The sequence below is a fragment of the Canis lupus genome, chromosome 6 (genome assembly GCF_003254725.2).
Source record: "Canis lupus dingo isolate Sandy chromosome 6, ASM325472v2, whole genome shotgun sequence".
NCBI lineage: Eukaryota > Metazoa > Chordata > Mammalia > Carnivora > Canidae > Canis > Canis lupus.
The window spans coordinates 10,078,852-10,099,863 of record NC_064248.1 but is presented as its reverse complement, the minus strand read 5'-3'; the positions used below and the strand labels follow the sequence as shown (position 1 = coordinate 10,099,863).

The window sequence follows — 21,012 nt, the reverse complement described above, 5'->3', positions numbered from 1 at the left end:
ACCCAAAAGAATTGAAAGCAGGGTCCTGAAGAGGTATTTGTACACCCGTGTTCATAGCATTATTCAGAAGAGCTACAGCATGAAAGCAACCCAAATGTCCATTGGCAAGTGAATGGATAACAAAATGTTGACTATACGTAAAATGGAATTTTTTTTAAAGATTTATTTATTTTCTTTAAAGGTTTTATTTATTTATTCATGAGAGACACACAAAGAGAGAGAGAGAGAGAGAGAGGCAGAGACACAGGCAGAGGGAGAAGCAGGCTTCATGCAGGGAGCCTGACATGGGACTCAATCCCTGGTCTCCAGGATCACACCCTGGGCCGAAGGCAGCGCTAAACCTCTGAGCCACCGGGGCTGCCCTAAAGATTTATTTGAGAAAGAGAGAGAGAGCGAGAGAGCGAGAGAGCATGCACAAGCGAGGAGAGGGGCAGAGGGAGAGGGAAAGAAGAAAGACTCCTTGCTGAGTGCAGGGCCTGATGCAGGGCTCCATCTTACAACTCTGAGATCATGACCTGAGCCTAAATCAAGAGTTGAACAGTCAACCTACCGAGCCACCCAAGCACCCCTATACAGTGGAATTTTATTCAGCCTTAGAAAGGAAGGAAATTCTGATGCCTGCTACAACATAAATAAACCTTGAGGACTTTATACTAAGTGAAAAAAGCTAGTCACAAAAAGACAGACACTGTATGATTCCACCTACAGGAAGTACTTAGAGCAGTCACAGTCATAGAAACAGAAGGTGGGGGCAGCCCGGGTGGCTCAGCGGTTTAGCGCCGCCTTCAGCCCAGGGTGTGAGTCCCGGGATCGAGTCCCATGTCAGGCTCCCCACATGGAGCTTGCTTTGCCCTCTGCCTATGTCTCTGCCTCGCTCTCTCTGTGTCGCTCATGAATAAATAAATAAAATCTTTAAAAAAAAATAGAAAGAAAGAAAAAAACAGAAGGTGGAACAAGAACAGTAGTTGCCAGGGGCAGGGGAAAAGAAGGATATGGGGAAATTTGTATCTAATGGGGACATAATTTCAGTTGCATAAGGTGAAACGAGTTCTGGAGATGGGATGGTGGCAAGGGTAGCACAGCACCATATATTTAATATATTATTAATATATTAATAATATTTATATAATAATAAATAATATTTATATTTAATAATATATTAAATATATTTAATAAACATTAAATATTTATTAATATTTAATATTTAAGTGCACATTGGACGGTGCACTTAATAACGGTTAACATAGGAAATTTTATGTAACGTGCATTTTCCCACAATAAAAAAATTAGGGACAAACCCTTCTGAGATAGGTGTAATTATCCTATAGCTTCCTCATCCCTGCTCTGGGGCATGGGGAAGCTTAATGAGATGGTAGATATGAATGTACATTATTACCTGCAAAGCCACACAGATACAAGTTATTATTAACATTCATGAACCCTTAGAGAACATCCACCACATCACAGAAAAGAACTGATTTGTTGGGGTGCCAGGGAGTGCTAGATTTGGAGATTTCATTTTAATCCAGTGTCCATTGTTGCTGCTTGAGGTTCTAAGAAACCTTTGGACTCAGCACTAGGTTTTAGTTTATAGAAATATGATTTGTTCGGGATCCCTGGGTGGCGCAGCGGTTTAGCGCCTGCCTTTGGCCCAGGGCGCGATCCTGGAGACCCGGGATCGAATCCCACGTTGGGCTCCCGGTGCATGGAGCCTGCTTCTCCCTCTGTCCAAATCCAAAACTGCTCTAAGAAATATGATTTGTTGTGATTCTGAGATGATCAACACATTTGCAACTATCCACATTGGCACCCTGCCTAAACTGCCTGTCTGAAATCTCCCCACACTGCAGCTTCCTGAATTTACGACATACCCCCACAATCACTCCTGAGGGCTGTAGGCTGAACCACTGGGGAGGAAAAGCCCCATAACTCTGCAGCCATCAGGCTAAACCTGACCCCCACCCTAAATATCTAGCTATGCCACAATGTGGTGTGTGTGTGTGAGTTTGCAACAGACTTGAGATATAATTTATACACAGTTCACCCATGGCAAGGGCAAAATTGAGTGATTTTTATTTGTGCAATCATCATTACAATTTTAGAACATTTCATCACCCCTCGAAGAAACCCCATATCCCGTAGCAAACTGCTCCATTTCTCCCCATCACCCCCACTCCCAGCCATAGGCAACAACTAATGTAGCCAACAACTTTCTTTGGACTTGCTTATTCTGGACATTACATATAAGTGGAATCATACAATATGTGGCTCTCTGTGACTGTCATCTTTCAGTAGAATGTTTTCAGGCTTCATCCATGTTGAAGCATGTGTCAGGAAGTATTTAATTCCTTTTTATTCCTGAATAATACTCCATTGTTTGGGAAGATCACATTTTGTTTATTTATTCATCAGCTGATAGACATTTGTGTTGCTTTCACCTTTTGGCTACTGTGGGTAAGTGTCCCTATGAACATTCATATACAAGTTTTTGCACGGATCTAGGTTTACATTTCTCTTGGATATATATGTACCTAGGAATAGAAATTCTGGTCATATGTTAATGCTATGTTTAACTTTTTGCAGGACTGTCAGATTCTTTTCCAAAGCAGTTGCACCATTGTACATTCTCAGTGCTAAGGACTATAGTTTCTCCAGATCTTCTCCAAAATTTATCATTATCTATTTTATCATAGCCATCTCACCGTGGTTTAGAATTGTATTTCCATTATAGCTAATGATGCCAAGCACCTTTTATGGAGAAATGTCTATTCTAGTCCTCGGCCCATTTTAAAAACTAGGTTGTTTGGGATGCCTGGGTGGCTCAGTGGTTGAGCATCTGCCTTTGACTCAGGTCGTGATTCCGGGGTCCTGGGATCCAGTTCCACATCAGGCTCCCTGCGGGGAGCCTGCTTCTCCCTCTACCTATGTCTCTGCCCTTCCTTTCTCTGTGTCTCTCATGAATAAATAAATAAAATCTTTAAAAAACAAACTAGGTTGTTTATGATTGAGTTTTAAGATCCCGGGACGCTGGGATCATGCCCTGAGCCAAAGGCAGACACTCAACCGCTGAGCCACCCAAGTGCCCCCCTTAATTTTTTAAAAAAAGATTTATTTATTGCTGGGCGCCTGGGTTACTCAATGGTTGAGCGTCTACGTTTGACTCAGGTCATAAACCCAGGGTCCTGGGATCGAGTCCTGCATCCCGGGACCCGCAGGGAGCCTGTGTCTCCTTCTGCCTATGTCTTTGTCTCTCTCTGTGTGTCTCTCATGAATAAAGTCTTTAAAATTTTTCATTTATTCCAGAGAGAGAGAGAGAGAGAGACTGAGTGTACAAATCAGGGGAGGGGTAGAGGGAAAGGGAGAGAATCTCAAGCAGACTCCCAGCTGAGCAAGGAGCCTCATGCAGAGCTCCATCTTGGGACGCTGAGATCATGATCTTAGCCAAAATCAAGAGCCACCCTGCCTTATCACTTTCTTAATGATCCTCTGAAGCACAAATGTTTTTAATTTTGATGAAGTTCAATGTATTTTTTTTCCTTGGTAGCTTGTATTTTATTTTTTAAGGTTTTGTTTATTATTTGAGAGAGCTAGCATGAGAGAAAAAGAGAGCAGAAGCAGAGGAGAGAGGTAGAGGGAGAAGATTCTCTACTGAGTAGGGAGCCTGGCATGGGATCTGAGCTGAAGGCAGATGTTTAATGGATTGAGCCACCCAGGTGCCCTGGTAGCTTGTATTTTAGGTGTCATATCTAAAAACCCATTGCCTAATCTAGTCACAAAGATGTCTACTTATGTTTCCCAGATTAGGTAAGAGTTTTATAGTTTAGGCTCTTACATTTAGGTCTTTGATGCATTTTGAGTTAATTTTTATAGAAGGTGTGAAAGAGGGATCCGACTTTATTCTTTTGCATGTGGATATCCAGTTGTCTCAGAACCACTTTCTGAAAAAAACTGTTCTCTCCTTGTTGAATGGTCTTAACATCCTTGTTGAAAATGAATTGACTGTAAATATAAGGGTTTATTTCGGGATACCCAATCCAATTCCATTGATCTATAGGTCTATCTATATACTAGGACCACAATATCTTGATTACTGTAGCCTTGTAATAAGCTTTGAATTTGGAAAGTGTGAGTTCTCCACTCTACTCTTCTTTTTTCAAGACTGTTTTGGTTATTCTGGGTCCCTTGAATTTCTATACAAATTTTAAGATCAGCTTGTCAATTTCTGCAAAGAAGTCAGCTAGGATTTTGATAGGGATTGCAGTGAACCCCACCTTAGCAATATTAAGTCTTTTGATCCATGAACATGGATGTCCTTCCATATATTTAGATCTTCTTTAAATTTTTTCAACATGTTTTATAGTTTTTCCTTGTATTCATTTTTTAAATCAAAGTGAATCAAAATTTTGTCCCCTTTTGAGACTGTCAAGATACCTTCTCCAATCTAGAAATTGAATACATCTTAAAGTGCTGCAAATCCAGTCATGTGCAAGCACATAGAAGGTGTTCAGGGGTGAAACAGAGGTGAATATACTATGGGACAGGTGACAGGATCTTTGCATGCTATCCATTTATTTCCCTCAATGAAAAAATATTTTTGTGTGTGTTTCATTACCTCCTCTGGTCCCTTTCTATGAAAGGAGATTAACACAGCTTATCTGAGGGCTTTATGAAAATGTTCATTATGTTGATTATGATATAATTAAACATAGTAAATACAATCAACTGATGACTGCTAAATCTAATTTGTATGGCCAAAGCTCACATGTTGTAATTTTTAAAACAGGCTAGCATTTGGATTTAAATCCTGGCTCCATTGCAGGCTAAACCTCTGGCATGTTTTTGTCATCTTAGAGCCTCCGTTTCCTTACAAGGCTATTTTGCATATTACATGAATTGAGATCCCAAAAAATATGTGGTAAACATTGACCTGTTTCTTTTCCCAAATCACAATGCTCCCCCACTCACATGTTTAAGGGGAGATAGAATTTAATTTCAAATATGGTTGCCATGTCCATGTTGATGCTCCCACACCTCTTACCTAGGGAGGCTTAGCACAGCCTGACCAGCGGGCCGAGCATGCCAAGGTCTTCTCTGTTTGGACTTGCAGGAAGAACCACCAGCGAGCAATCGAGTCCTTGCAGGCCAGCCTGGAGGCAGAGGCCAAGGGCCGGGCAGAGGCACTGAGGCTCAAGAAGAAGATGGAGACAGACCTGAATGAGATGGAAATCCAGCTGGACCATGCCAACAAGAACAACAGCGAGCTTGTAAAGACATTGAAAAGGCTGCAGCAGCAAATCAAGGTAGCAACCTGGGAGGAGGAAGAACTAATCACAAAGTAAGCCATTGCCCAGCCTGCAGGCTTCTGGGAAGCTATATACATGTCTGCAGCTTGGATGGAAGCATGGATGTGAAATGTGGGGTGGCTGGCAGTCCAGGGAGCAGGAGACTTGGGGGCTGCATAAACGAGAAGCCCTAATCACCAAAGTCCATATCCTGGATGACTGAAAAGAGGGAGAAAAAGAGGAAGACAGAATGTTGGTCCTGTCTTGGTTTTTAAAACCATATCTGACTTATTATAAGTGAATTCAGGCACAGAAAAATACAGGACATAATACACCCCATATATCCACCACTCGCCTTAAGACATAAACACAAATAGAGTTGAAACCTTCCTTTATCCTTCTCTGTCATTGGGCTGGTCTTTCAAGCATCTGTAGCTGGATCTATGCATTCAGCACATATTTGTTGGATATTTGACCAGTCTAAGCACTGCATTAGGTGCTAGGGGTATAAGAATAGCCACAAAAAATAAATTAATTAATTAATTTTATTAAATAGTAAAAAATAAATTAAAAAAGAATAGCCACAACAAACAGACATCCCTGCAGAAAGACAATAAACAACAAATAAATAAAACTGTAGTATTAAAAAAGGTGATAAATGCTCTGGAAAAATAACAGAACCAGGAGAAAGGAGAGACGGATTAGCCAGCAGGGATATAATGGTCAAGGTCATGGAGGAAGGCCTCCATGAGAAGGCCCTGCTGGAAACACCAGGTGCTCTGTCATCAGAAAAGGCTTGACCTCATGCTAACCGTCCACTAGACAAATCCTCTAGACACCGGGGTCCTGGCCAGCTAAGCTTCAACCTGTCCCCAAGGGCAGGTCTACACCTCACTGTCTCTTCCTCCATGGCCTCCACCTTCCCAGTCCTACCCCAGCACCCCGCTGAGCCCGGTCCATAAAGGTCACAGCACTCTCAGGCCCAGCCAGCCCCAGACTTGCCAGGGCCCAACAGGTGGGCTCAAGCCAGGTCCTCTTGACCCCCCCAGGACCTGCAGGTCCAGATGGATGAGGATGCTCGGCAGCATGAGGAACTGCGGGAGCAATACAACCTACAGGAGCGGCGCCTGAGCCTGCTGCAGACAGAACTGGAGGAGGTGCGCTCAGGCCTGGAGGGCAGCGAGCGCTCCCGCAAGCTGCTGGAGCAGGAGGTGGTGGAGATCACCGAGCGGCACAATGAAGTCAACATCCAGGTAGGATGGCAGCTTGCTGGCAGTGCTATGCAGACTCATGCTTGGGGTACCAGAATGGTGCCCAAACCTAGTGGGCACCCTTCAGAACTTCAAGGCAGATAGAATGTCTCACTTGGGACATTCTCAGAACACACCTGCAGAGACTTCACTTGTTATGGCAGGAACCCTGTAACATAAATCTTAACCATATTCAGTGCACACATAGAGGGTGAACTACATGCATGATGTTGTCCAGAGCTTTCAAACATTCCCAGACTTTCCTCTGGGGATTCTGATCCACGGGGTCTCTGGTGGGACTCCAGAAATCTAAACTTGTAAATCCAAACTCCTCAGGAGATTCTGATGATTTAGCCAATTTTAAGGATCACCATTATCTTCAATGTAACCAAGGACAGAACTTCAGAACTGGAAGGGATCTAGAATATTGCAAAGTCTGACTTTCATTTTACAAATGAAAAACTGTGACCCAGAGAGTTGAATCCATGGTCAACAATGGGGACTTCCATCTATTGCCAGTGGTAACACCAGTGCTGCTTATGATATAATCCTTTACAAGCACAGCTTAATTCTTACTTAGCATCTTACGTGAATTCACCAGAAGAAAAAATGTGTATGGGACATATAGGGATTGCAACCCCATTGTAGAGAGAAGATCAAAGCTTAGAGGTAAAGAATTTATCCACATAGGTGGCAGTACTAGGGCGTGAACCTGGGTTTTCCCAGCTCTGAGTTCAGGATTGTTCAAGAGCTGCGACCCACCCCAGGCCTAAATGACATTATTCTTGGGCTCCTTGTGACACAAGTTCTCCTCTAAAACCAAGAGCAAAATGCAGGGAGAGACCCTACTCCAAGCAGGGAGCCCAGGGCCATTTCCTGTTGGGGGGTTTGGAAAGTGTGTCTGGGAGAGGGTTGTTTTTCCTTCCTGGATCCAGCAAGGGCTGTGCAGACTTCTGGCTCACAGCGATGTCTTCATTTTCTCCTTCAGAACCAAAGTCTCCTTGTAGTCAAGCGCAAGCTAGAGTCAGATGTCCAACGCATCTCCAGTGAACATGAGGAGCTCATCAGTGAGTTCCGCTCGGCCGACGAGAGGGCCAAGAAAGCCATGACTGATGTAAGTGTGCACACTCCCTGGTGTTGGTGGAAAGGGACCTGGGCACTAAGGCCAGGCTGCCTGCTGAGAACCAGGCCACCCTTGGAAGGGAAGCCCACCCTCTCCCCTCAAAGGTCACTGTGCTAGCGCCTTCCTGGGAGGGCTGTGGGCCTTCCTCTGGGGAGTCTGGAGGATTCTCTGAAAAGCCAAACACATGAAAATAAGGAATAATTACAAGCTACACATGACCATGGGAGAGATCAGAGCTTGAGGCCAGGTGCATGGGTCAGAGGAGCCATTGAAAATGGGCTTTTGTGGATAGACCTTGTGGCAAGGAGGAGCATTCAAATAGCCTTGAGGAGAGCATTAATGAAAGGAGTATCGTTTGGGTGCTCACACGACCCTGAGTGGCAGACACCATGTACCCCACTTTAAAGATGAAGAAGACCCATCTTCAAAAGGGACCCATCTTCAAAAAGATTTTATTGCCAGGCTCCTTGCACTTGACTGAAATGCCAGGAGCTCAGGAACACTGCTGGTCTTATATGGTGCTGTGTCTGGAGAGCACAGACCCATACTCAGTATGCAGATCCTCTGTGAATATTTATGGAATGAATACAAGAATGAGAGGGTAAAATGACTTGCTGAAGGCCGCACAGGGGCTGGATGTAGACCCTCATCTTCCTCCTCCATTTCTGTGCTTTTCCCACCCTCTGTGCTGTGTGCCTCATAGAGGAGACAGCAAAGAGTGGCTGGAGAGCCCCAGGCCATGCTTCTCCCCTCCCACAGGCCGCCCGCATGGCAGAAGAACTCCGGCAAGAGCAGGACCACTGCATGCACCTGGAGAAAATCAAGAAAAACTATGAGATCACCATCAAAGACTTGCAGGCCAAGATGGAGGAAGCTGAGCAGCTGGCTCTGAAAGGAGGGAAACGCACAATCATGAAACTGGAAGCCAGGGTAAGGATGCCCCTGAGCTGAGCCTGGAGAGAGAAAGGGGAGACGTGACTGGGCAGGGGCCTTTTCCCAAAAGACGCCATGCCTGGCACTTGATGAGGGAATGGGTTATTCAGATGCTAGGACGGAATAGGAAATTGAGACAAGAGCTGTAATTTATTTATATAAAGGTTTCTCCTCCTTTTCCCTGTCATCTTTTCCTCAGAATGTGCTCCACCCCCAAGCAGGGCAGGTCCCAGGATTCTTCCTCCATCTCTGTTCCTATTCTCTTTCCATCATTGTTCTTCCCTATTACTAACAACAAGCCTTAGCCTTCACCCTTGGGGTGGCGGAGCTAGACGGGCCCAGGAGGTTTGGTCACCTTGTCCAGCCCCTATCTCCCCTACTTCCCAGAGGAAGATACCTGAGGCTCAGGAAAGGGACCCATCTAACAACCACAGCAGGTGTATGAAAGGCAGAACCACCTGACCCTCCTGTCCAGGCCTTGCCGGCCCTCTTCTGGGGAGGAAGTGGACATGGCAGCTGTGATATCCCCCAACCCAAGACCACTGAGCTCCCAAGTTCAAAAACCTGCATTCCCTCAGCCACGTTCCTCTCTTCTCCCCTCAGATCAAGGAACTAGAGACAGAACTGGATGGTGAGCAGAAACAGCATGTGGAGACAGTCAAGACACTGCGGAAGAATGAGCGCCGCCTCAAGGAGCTGGTCTTCCAGACGGAGGAGGACCACAAGACCAACCAGCGCATGCAGGAGCTGGTGGAGAAGCTGCAGAACAAGCTGAAGGTCTACAAGCGGCAGATTGAAGAAGCGGTAGGTGCTCGCCGCATGTCTCTAATATACTCTCCCTCCCCAGCCCAGGTCTCAAGACTTGGTTAGAAAGAACCACAGGGAAGGAATCAGGTATTGGCCAAAGAATGACCCCCATGAGCTCCATGTTCATGGCACTTCATTCTCGCTATCATGTTGGAAGAAGACCGGACACTACCCACAGGAGCTAAGAACATGTAGAAAATGCAAATATCTCCTAAGAACATCCAAACTAAATCAGGTACTCACTGCAAGGTGTGCTCTAAAACTGGGGAAGGTCTTAGCTGCCTTCATCCTACTTCCACTGCCACCTATGGCCTTTGCCAGGATAACTTCTCTCTCCCGCTCATACTGTTAAACACAAGACCCTTCCCTGATTTGATCCTCCCAACACGAGGCAGGAAGAATGATATTTTTAGTCCATTCCACAGGTGAGGAAATAGCCCAGGGTGGGATATTTATGTCATGTTAGTAAATGTTAAAATCCAAATGGTCAGCAAATGATGGCTTCAAGTCTCTATCCTATGCCATACATCCACTAACCAGCACCAACCACCCCTCAACCCCCACCCAACATAGAAATTTGACCTTGCCACTGTTCACTGCCAATTCTGGGGCTACCACATTGAATCCACCAGCCACTCACACAACCAATGCCTTTCCCAGAAAGCTCAATAAAGACCAGGCTGTGGTTAATATGGTTCTAACCCAAACAGCACTATGACTCTACTGGGGAGACAAGGGGATGGGAGATGTGTGGGAAGGGCTAGGGAAAGCACTAAATCCCCATCTTTCATAGTGGGGCACCACTAGCTGATGCCTAAAACCACAAATTATAGAAGCACCAATAGAGCACATTTTATTTAGAGATACAGATGTCAAGGACAAAACAGAATTAGCTGAAAGTATTGAAAGACTGAATTCTTACATGTCTATGTAAAACCAATTATGCACATTTAACCAGAAAAGGCCAGGTTTACACTATGTTTTCCACCATGCCTTTGTCACAGGAGGAGCAGGCCAACCAGACCTTGGCTCGCTACAGAAAGACAGTGCATGAGCTGGATGATGCCGAGGAGCGGGCCGGCATGGCGGAGACTGCCCTGAACAAGCTGCGCACCAGACACCGCGTGGCTGGCAAAGGCATCACCTCTGTGGAGATCATTCAAGTGTCCAAGACAGGGTCCTCCAAAACCCTTTCTGAGGAATGAGGTTCTCCTTGTTCCAGCCTACAGCCAGTAGGTGTGGCAATGCCCATGCTCTAAGTTTACCTTCTCTGCTCCTGCTTTGTTCCTTCCAATTTCCATGCTTCCTGTCTGCCACACCCTGATCTCATGCAGTGGGAATTCCTAAGTTCCTGTCCCTTCAGCTGCAACACTCCCTCTCTGCATTCTCAAAGCCCTCAGGCATGGTGCTATCTGTAACACAAGTGCTAGTGGTCATGATGCTCCCCCATTTGGGTAGAAGCTCTTTGAAGGCAGGTGCCATGCCTGATGCCACTTGACACAAGGCCTGGCAGAAAGGCGCTAATGCTGGTTTTCACTGGAGAACCTTAGGGATGTTTACAAGCGTATAGGTGTGTATTCATCTTTCACATCCCCACAATATCTTTATTCTCGAGGATTTCATCAATACTGGTTGAATTTGGATTTCTTACATTAAGGAAATAATAGTAGTAGTAGTAGTAGTAGTAGTAGTAGTAGTAATAGTTGCAGTGACAATTTCTAAGCACCACCTACAGGGGGACAATGTAAAATAGTCCTTTATTCTTTGATTCAGAATGAACTGAGAAAAAAAATATAGGAGATAAATATATAAAAGTCAAAACGTTAGTTTTATTATAATTCTAGATTAAGAATTTAATAGGTATCCAACCTGGGCATCCTTTTTTCCACTCCAGAATTAAAGGTACCTGCAGAACTGAACAACCAGAGCCCTGCTCCATAAGGAGCAACTCCTACTCCAAGGGGAGGGATAACTAGAACTCATCACCCCTATAGGCAGATCCAAAAGGAGAGACTACATGGGGTTAATCCCTTCCTCCCTGCTTTCTTCTTCAAAACACAGGACAAATCACTCCTCTTCCCATGAGAGGAGCAAGGGAAAGATGAGGAGAAAGGGGAAGAACATAATTTCAGAGCAGTGGTTCCCCCAAAAGGTGGTCCTTTGACCAGTAGCAACATCAGCATCACCTGGGAAATTGTTAGAAATGCAAATTCCTATGCTCCATTCCAGACCTGGTGAATCAGAAGTTACTGGAAGAGGGCCCAGCATCTGTGGTTTGACCAGTGATCAGATGTATGCTCAGGTATATTAGAACGAGTGCTATAGCAGGAATCTCCCCTTACAGAAACACAGAGCCAGGGAACAGAAATTTCTCCTTTTACCACACCTAGGTATATGGTAATGTTTTTCACTAACTTATTTATCCTATAGTAAGGAGATATATAAATATTTCCATTTGTCAGGTGAGAAAAATGAGCTCAGAGAAGTTCAGTGACTTGCTCATGGTCATACAAGCCTGGTGCTATGGAAAGGCAAGCTGTCTTTTCTTTTAATTACTATGGAGATGAATAGGGCTGCCCTCTGTTTAGAATTAAGCAGGACAACTCAAGATCAAGGACTTGGTTTAGGTTGGGAGGAATGGGGCTGAAGTCTTAGTATACCAATGGTCCAATCTCCATGGATTATGGGAATTTTGTTCTGGCCTTGTGTTCAAATATCCAGATGGGGGGCACCTGGGTGGCTCAGTGGTTGAGCATCTGCCTTCAGCTCATGTCATGATCCCAGGGTCCTGGATTGAGTCCCATATCAGGCACCCCACTGGGAGCCTGATTCTCCCTCTGTCTAGGTCTCTGCCTCTCTGTGTCTCTCATGAGTAAGTAAAATATTTTTTTAAAAAAATCCAGATGGATTAGCCCCCCAATGAGGGTAAACTTCCCCACTCACTTATAGCTCCCTCTCAGTACTGGATCAGGTCGAGTTTTAGTCCAAAGTGATAACCCCATTGACTTTTGAATTCAAGCTGAGCCTTTTCTTACCATTTGCTTAGGAAGGAAACAAAAGATAGGAGACAATCTTTTTCCTAATTCTCTAATTTTTAATAATGATTAGCTCACGACGTGAAGGAAACCACAGGCTTGTCTTTGGATGAATACTACAACTAATGTATAACCATCTCCTTTCTGGGCAAAAACCTGAAAGGAGTCCCTTCTGTTGAACTCTCATTTTGGTAGGGGTGACTTGGGAGGCTCCCTGTACCACCCAGACTCAGGAGGTCCTTCTAAGTCAGCCTCCAGGATTTGCCATCTTATGAAACAGATCCCCTGCCCTGCCTTGGTGACTGTTTATTTCTGGGGCGCTGATCTTGGTCCAACTGCTCTGTCTCTAAACCATGAGGCCATGGGCCTGCTAACAGCATCCAGAGGTGATGAGGCTCTTTTATCCCATTTCCCCTTGTTGCCGTCAGCAGCCATGAAATGTCTTAAGCAAACTAGTATGAGTCAACACTGAGCCAAGACCCCACAAGAGTTTAATTTTCCAAAGTGGTTTTATATTCAGTCCCACAAATATTGACCAAGCTCTGAATATGGGCTAGGTCTGGACTTTGAGATACAGATATGAAAAATGAGTAAGAAAGAATGTCCTGGCCAGCCCGGGTGGCTCAGCGGTTTAGCATCGCCTTCAGCCTGGGGTGTGATCCTGGAGACACGGGATCAGGTCTCGTGTCGGGTTCCCTGCATGGAGCCTGCTTCTCCCTCTGCCTTGTGTCTCTGTCTCTGTCTCTCTCTCTCTGTCTCTCATGAATAAATGAATAAAATCTTGAAAGAAAGAAAGAAGAAAGAAAAAGAAAGAAAGAAAGAAGAAAGAAAGAAAGAAAGAAGAAAGAAAGAAAGGAAGGAAGGAAGGAAGGAAGGAAGGAAGGAAGGAAGGAAGGAAGAAAGAAAGAAGAAAGAAAGAAAGTTAGTTAGTTCTCCCTCAGGGAGCTCAGAATCCGGTGGAGAGGTAAAAGCAAACATCAACACAAGGCTGTGAGTAAATGCTCTGTGATGCTGTGTTTGCATCTCACTGGAAAGGATCACAGGGAAGGAGTGACTGGTTTAACCTGAGGTGACTGGGTAGAGCAGCTCCATTGAGGAAAAAGTCTAAGAAATGTCTAAGGCAGTGCCACTCAATGAGTGGTCCCTGTTTGTTACTTGCCCAAAACAACAAAAGTACAGAAACTGAAAGGAAGTTTATAGAAATTTTTATATCAATCGTTACTGCCATGACATCCAAATGCATGATCAAAGTATTTTATAAATGTATTAGTTTCTTATATTAAGTAAAATAAATGAAAGAGAACAAAATTTTTAATGGAAATTGAAAAGAATAAGTAAATTGATCTCTCACCAGCTAGAGAAGGAAAGAAAGGAACTCCAGACAGAAGACCCAACATATACCAAAGTGCAGAGGCTGGATTCTTACAAGGGAACAGTGTGACCAGGGAAGAGGAGCTCAAGAAGAGGGGAGAGTGCTGGATGTGGTGGGAGATGAAGCTAGCAGGACATGCATGTGTGAGGCTCTGAAGGGCCCCTCTGGGTACAAGTAGTCCATAATTTCTCTAAGGAAATCTTGTTAATTTTTAAAATCCATGTGTGGAATGTGACGAGCAGTGGCTTTTCTTTCTTAGGAAGACTTATCACAATGGCAAAACAAGACTGTGGGTCCCCCATGAGACCCCACAGGCCAGCTTGTGGTGAGCACTGTATCCCAGGGGACCACACTCCAACCCTCTTGATGGCCTGTATGGAGTCCAGGCCCAGTTGGGTACCCCAGACCCAAAGGTGTCTCTAAACCTTCACAACCTCACACAGAATTAACTAGCTATGACCCAATAATGGTGTCCATTATGAGAAAGGAAGCCTGTACAGCTGTAGCCCAGGCATTTTGGGGACACCATCTCTCTAGCAAGAAGGAGGCAAAGATGTTAGAACCCCCAGCTCTGTTCATAAGGATGTTTTTACCCTCTCTTTTTTTCTTCCAGGGTGACACAGATCTCAACAGCAGACCATTGAGAGGGAAAACATATGAAAATAGAAAACTGGATATCCTGAGAATGTTTACTATGCAAAAGGAAGCACAAGCCAGAAAGAGACAGGTGCTACGGAATAAAGATAGCTGTGGGGGAAAAGAGTCTGAGGATGTAAATACCCAGCCATTAGAGGAACTAAAATTAGTGTGTCTTCTCTGAGACTGCATCAAGCTGTGTAAGCACTTGGATAACAGTAACTATGGATCTGTTTTAGTTGAGATCCTACATGTTCATGTCAAAGACGGAATATGTAATGTCTGTGTGCCCTGGCTGTTTTCTACAAGCAATTCTTCATGTGGACAGTTTTAATGCCCTGTCCCAATGCAGCTTAAATAAAGAAACCTGAAAAATAGACTGGAGATTGTGTATTAGCAATGAAATTTTATTTTTATAAGGCTTGCGAATCCAAGGGAAATTTTTATAATATGTCAGAATTCTGTTTTACTCCTATATTCTAATTCACAGGCTTACATCTATTGGAAACCATGAGAACTATGCAGTCTTGGTAAGGTTCACTGCAAATTTGAAAGGGTAGATCAAAGATATGAAGACTATCAAGGTTTCATCACGCTGAGAAAACTATAGAATCCCTGAATGGATGTTATAGGCTCCATCCAGGCTAAAGACACACAAGGCCCCCACAGGCTCTCTACCTCAGCATCTCCCAAGATGTTCAGACACAGGCAAGCTTTTCCTTGAATTAAGATTTAAGTTCTTCCTTAAATCAAGCTGAGACCTTCCCCCTGGCACCATCTACTTTTTAACCCTGGTTTTGATACCTAGACCTTGCAGAAGGTCGTCAGTGGGAGATAGTTCTCATGACCCTCTAAGACTTCTCTTCTCCAAGGCTGAATATTCCTGGGTCTTTCAACCTTCCCAAGTGTGAGAGGGTTTGTTGTCACCTTTAATATCCTAGACCCCGTTCCTCCCCTCACTTTCCTAGTCTTTGGAGTGCAGGATTGGAGGAGACAGCACCATGAGGGCTCCCTGCCAGTACATAGCCCCCAGATCACACCTCTTCCTAGCTCTCTAGAAATGGTGTCTTCCCTTTGGCTTTAAGCATTCTGACCTCTCTCCAATGCCCTGGCAGAGAGAAAAATCATTGTTCAGCTGGTAAAGGAAGGGATGTTAACATGCCATTGTGACTCCCTCTCTCTCTCTCCACACTGCCCCATTTCACCCTTGTGATGGTTCTACACCGGTACCCACTAGGAACCATTGGGTTCCTTCTGTGCAAATGGATCAAATGTGAAGACACTGCCCTCTGGTGGTAGGGTCTCCAACTGCTTTGTGTGAATTTCCTGGGAGACACTAAGTCACAGAATCATAGAATTAAACATATTGGAATCTTGGGGCTCAAAGGGATATTCAAGTGTCTAGTCCAATTCTCAGCCAGTTGGAGATTCCCCTCCATAACATCTCTAAAAAAATTAATTCAACTTGGACCTGAATCCTTCCAGTGAAAAAGGGCAGCCCATTGCAGTTTTGACTGACAATCATGGTTCAAAATAAAATGGAGACAGAATATGTCTCCTTGTATTTTGCCCTCATTTTGATTTACTCTTTACCTCTGTAATTACATAAAATAAGTCTAATTCTTATACTTTGAAGTCAGACAAACATGGGTTCCACTTTCTCAGCAGTGGGACCGTGGGCAACTTAACCTATCTCACCACTTATTTTCTCAACCATTAAATGAGGAATAATAACAGTATCTGCCTCTTAGGAATGTGAAGTTTAAACAAGATAACCTGGCATAGAGCCTATTATGCACAACACTTAGACACTTGCCAAGTTTCTTCTAGCATTCTGTAGGACTTAACATTTCATCTCCCAAAGGAAGCTTGGCCCGGCTTGTCAGTCTGGCAGCCTACATCAAGAGACCTCTTACTAGAGAAATGCAAGGGGAATTCCATGAAGTTTTAAGACCTCATCATTGTTTCCTGGTGGATAGTCTATCCATGGTCTCCCCACATGTGGTGAATTTCAGAGCAGCTCCTCACTTTGCTGGATAGGGAGCAGGGGCAGAAGCAGATGTAAGTGGGCTTAGTGACTTGCCCAAGACCATTCAGTTAACAGCGACCTAAAAATTCTTCATTGAGTAGAATTAGGAAAGGCTTCTGATCCAGTATTTATAAGAACATGGATTTCATTTAGCCACATATGCTGTTTTTGCCTAAGGACATTATAATTTCAGAATGGCTTTAAGGCCTAAAAGGATATAATCTATGGCCTTAGAAAATAATAGCATTAATTAGTATGCATGAAGACCAAAATCAGGGCAGTGGCACCAGGTTCTGCAGAGTAAATGGAGCAAAGACTATTTAAATGGTTTTGCTAAACGTTTGGGACTAGCTTTCAAGGCTGCTAAATTTTGTATCACTGATTATTTTAACTGTATATTATTTCTTTCTGTATTCTTGATACTCTGCCATCTGAGGTCTCCCTGACTGAGGAGATATGCCTCTTCCAGAGCTTGCCGATTCTTATAGACAGCAAACGGCTTTCATCTAGACTAGCCAATCCAGAGTCCATACTCCAAATTATCTCCTCTGTTCTGCTTTTATATTCTAGGAGGCATTATTCTTCTGCCCTCATCGTCCCAGGGCCAGATACAAGACAATTAGGGACAGCTCCTGTACTCCAGAATCTACTGAAATTATTCAAACTAGCCAATCCTAAGCCTGCCTACCTTGTCTCACCCATTCCTTCCCAAAGAAACCACAGAAAAGACTTGTGTGCACACTTTCCCTTGCTCTTTCTGCCTGCTGGCCTATACTGGCATTTCTTCACATGGCCCTGAGTGGCATGACATGACATGCCTCCTTTATCTAGGGATGGGTCTGAGTATAAAAACTTCCCTCATGACAATCATTTCCATATCTGTATGTCTTACCACATCTGATTAAAAACAAACCCCAGGTACATTAAAAAATACTAATTATTGGGCAGCCTGGCTGGCTCAGCAGTTTAGCACCACCTTCAGCCCAGGGCATGATCCTGGAGACCTGGAATCAAGTCCCACATCGGGCTCCCTGCGAGCCTGCTTCTCCCTCCGCCTGTGTCTCTGTCTTTCTCTGTGCCTCTCATGAATAAATAAATAAAATCTATTTTAAAAAATACTAATTATCTTCCTCCTCCTTTCACATGTGAACCAACCCTGCAGCCCTGTACGGAAACCAGAAAGTCTGGATCTTCCCAAGGAGTAAACCTTTGGGGCTTCCAGAAATCATCACAAAGACCCCTTGACCTTTCCACCCATAGGCTACCAGGAATTGGGGCTGGAGATCTGTTGTGAAAAGGCCAATCTTGAGTTACAGTAAAATCACAAGACTGGAAGGAAACCTGCTGGCTATTAGAAGGGACTATTCTTCCCTTTACTTCCAGAACCCTGGCTTAGACTAACAAAAAATGTATCCTGCAGCTTTGGAGCATTGATTCCATAAAACTTTTTTTTTTCCATAAAACTTTTCTCTACACACATTTTAAAAAAATTCACAAAACTTTTATTTATTTTCTTTTAATATTTTATTTATTTATTCATGAAAGACAGAGAGAGAGAGGCAGAAACACAGGCAGAGAGAGAAGCAGGCTCCATGCAGGGAGCCCTACATGGGACTCGATTCTGGGTCTCCAGGGTCACGCCCTGGGCCGAAGGAGGCACTAAACCGCTGAGCCACCCAGGCTACCCAAAACCTTTAAATATAGGCAGCAAAATAGTAGCCAGGCATTTAGACCAAGGGGAAAAGTGTATTATAAGCATTAGGTTTAGCAATTAGGAAGGCCACCGTGGGAACAGGTACAAGAGAGACACTCACCCCCATTTTGGAAGATAAAGGAAGGCAGTCTGGGGAAAATCATGTCTTTGCTGAAGCCTAAGTATGAATAGGAGTCGCTCTCCCTCAAAGTGGAGGGGAGCATGTGGGAAGTGTAAGTGGGAGTAGGGAGGACCAGCTAAGAGCGTGCTTGGTGGCAGGTGGCAGCACATGAGCAACAGCTGCAGAGACATTCAATGATCTTACATGCCAACCCTGCATCACAGACAGTTTGGGAATTGAATTAGTTCAGTGTGAGAAACCCAGGTCTCCACCTTGCCACATCCTATCTTTCCACAACCATGTTTAAGACAGGAAAAGAAGGGGGCATTGGGTGGCTCAGTGGTTGAGCATCTGCCTTTGGCTCAGGTTGTGATCCCAGGGTCCCACAGAGAGCCTGCTTCTCCCTCTGCCTATGTCTATGCCTCTCTCTGTGTGTCTCTCGTGAATAAATAAAATCTAAAAAAAAGGACAAGGAAAAAAAAGACTTCTTCATCATCCTTTTGATCAGGGAGCATATTTATTCCTCCCTAGGAGACTTGAGTCCTGATTGGCAGAAATGGGTCACATGCCCATCCTTAAACCAATTAGCAGCAAATGGCAATGGGGTTGCCACCTAAGGCAAGGAACATTTGAGGCTCATTCCCAAGGTTAAGGAAGGGCCTGGTCTCCCTGACAGCCACCCAGACAAAAGTAGGGGAGTCAAGAGGGTAAAGGTGATGTGTGGACTGCTCGTCACATAGAGGACATGGTAAGAGATGAAGGTGACAGAGCATAGATACCTTGATGACTTGTTATGGAGTGTGGACTTTATTCGGAGGGCAAGAGAGGTTTGTCATAATTCAATTCAGATTATGTTTATTTGGGGCAGAGAATACAACATAAGCAAAGTTGTGTCCACTGCATCACACCAGAAGACACATGAGGTCAATGTGTGCCACTTTGTGATGTTGAGTTTGATCATTTGATTAGGGTGGTGTCCACCCCCACCAAAGAATATTCTATAAAATAATTGGTGCGGACTCTTTAAGACTGTCAATGTTGTGAAATGCAAAAAAAAAAGGGGGGGGGTAAGGAGTTATTTCATATTAGACTACAGAAACATGATAGTTAAATGCGGCAAATGATCTTAGATTGGCTCTAGGATCAAGAAAAAGAAATTGAAAAAAAAAAGTAAAAAAAAAAAAAAAGAAAAAAAGAAATTGAGGGGTGCCTGGCTGACTCAGTGAGTGGAGTGTGTGACTTGATCTCAGGACTGTGGGTTCGAGCCCCATGTTGGATGTAGAGATTACTTTAAAAAATTAAAAAAAAAATCGTTAAAGAAAAAAAGAAATTTCTGGAAAGAATATTATTGGTGAGGGACGCTTGGGTGGCTCAGCAGTTGAGCATCTGCCTTTGGCTCAGGGTGTGAACCCAGGGTTCTGGGATCGAGTCCCATATCGGGCTTCCTGCATGGAGCCTGCTTCTCCCTCTGCCTATGTCTCTGCCTCTCTCATGAATAAATAAATAAAATCTTTTAAAAAAAAGAATATTATTGGTGAAATTTGAATATGAACTTACAACAAACTTATGTATTACATAATTTTTATAATTAACTTATGCTAATTATTTTGATAGTAAATAATAATACTGAATTAATGTTAAATGTCCTCAATATGATTGTTATATTATGGTTATGTAAAAGAATGTCCTTGTTCTTCAAGATAAATACTAAAGTATTTAGGGCTGAAGAGTCACGATGTCTGTGACTTACAAATGGTTCAACAAATAGGGGCACCTGGATGGCTCAGTAGGTTAAGTGTCCAACTCTTGGCTCAGGTCATGATCTCAGGGTCTCAGAAGAGGCTCTGTGCTCATTGGAGAATCTGCTGGAGATTCTCTCTCTCCCCCTCTCCTTCCACCCCTCCCCCCACTTGTCTCTCTCTCTCTCTCTCAAATAAATAAATAAATCTTTAAAAAGGGAGGGAGGGAGAGGGTAAGGGGGGAACTGATGGATACTAGATGGAGGAACTCAGTGTCAGAACTACCAAAGGTCAGGAACAAAGTGAGACACACATCTGAGGGTCAGCAAGCTATGCACAGTCATTGGAGCTGAGAGCCCGTGTCTGATCACTTTGGGAGTGTGTGCAGAGGGAGGCAAAACTTGAGTTAATCAGCATTTGAAGTTCAGGCCCAGGGATCCCTGGGTGGCGCAGCGGTTTGGCGCCTGCCTTTGGCCCAGGGCGCGATCCTGGAGACCCAGGATCGAATCCCACGTCAGGCTCCCGGTGCATGGAGCCTGCTTCTCCCTCTGCCTGTGTCTCTGCCTCTCTCTCTCTCTCACTGTGTGCCTATCATTAAAAAAAAAAAAAAAAAAAAAAAAAAAAATGAAGTTCAGGCCCAGAGGCAGCAACCAAACAAGAACAGTTATGCTCATAAGTAAACCAGCCATTTCATTCCATGCTCTTCAAAAATATTCACCAGACTTGCAATTTTCTACAACTTTAAATTTGTTCCTGGAGAGACAATCTTTGTGTTGGTCAGCTTCCCTCCAGATGTAGAATTAGTTAACTTTTCTCTAACAGTTTCATTTGGATCTGTGACAAAAGAAGCAGCCCACAAATATATCTGAAATATAAGCAGACAAAAGCAAAGATATGCTACATACTACAATTAGAACTATAGTCATCCTAGGTTAATCCATTTCTGAAAATAAGTCTAAGGTCCAAGAAGCCTATTAGATTATTTTAAATGA

At 44.0% G+C, this 21,012-nt stretch overlaps 1 protein-coding gene and 1 long non-coding RNA gene across 2 annotated transcripts in view; one reads left to right on the top strand and one right to left on the bottom strand.

Moving 5' to 3' along the window:
• LOC112646291 (myosin-16) overlaps window positions 1-14,815 on the top strand; it is a 64,070-nt gene extending 49,255 nt beyond the window's left edge. Inside the window, exons 37-43 of the mRNA XM_025426192.3 lie at window positions 5,108-5,300; window positions 6,332-6,535; window positions 7,521-7,646; window positions 8,415-8,585; window positions 9,192-9,392; window positions 10,400-10,627; window positions 14,416-14,815. Coding sequence (XP_025281977.2) covers window positions 5,108-5,300; window positions 6,332-6,535; window positions 7,521-7,646; window positions 8,415-8,585; window positions 9,192-9,392; window positions 10,400-10,600 — 1,096 coding nt within the window. The 3' untranslated portion in view covers window positions 10,601-10,627; window positions 14,416-14,815. The remainder of the gene's footprint in view (window positions 1-5,107; window positions 5,301-6,331; window positions 6,536-7,520; window positions 7,647-8,414; window positions 8,586-9,191; window positions 9,393-10,399; window positions 10,628-14,415) is intronic.
• Window positions 1-21,012, bottom strand: part of LOC112646293 (uncharacterized) — a 63,482-nt gene that overhangs the window by 35,411 nt on the left and 7,059 nt on the right. The gene's annotated exons all lie outside the window — the stretch shown is intronic.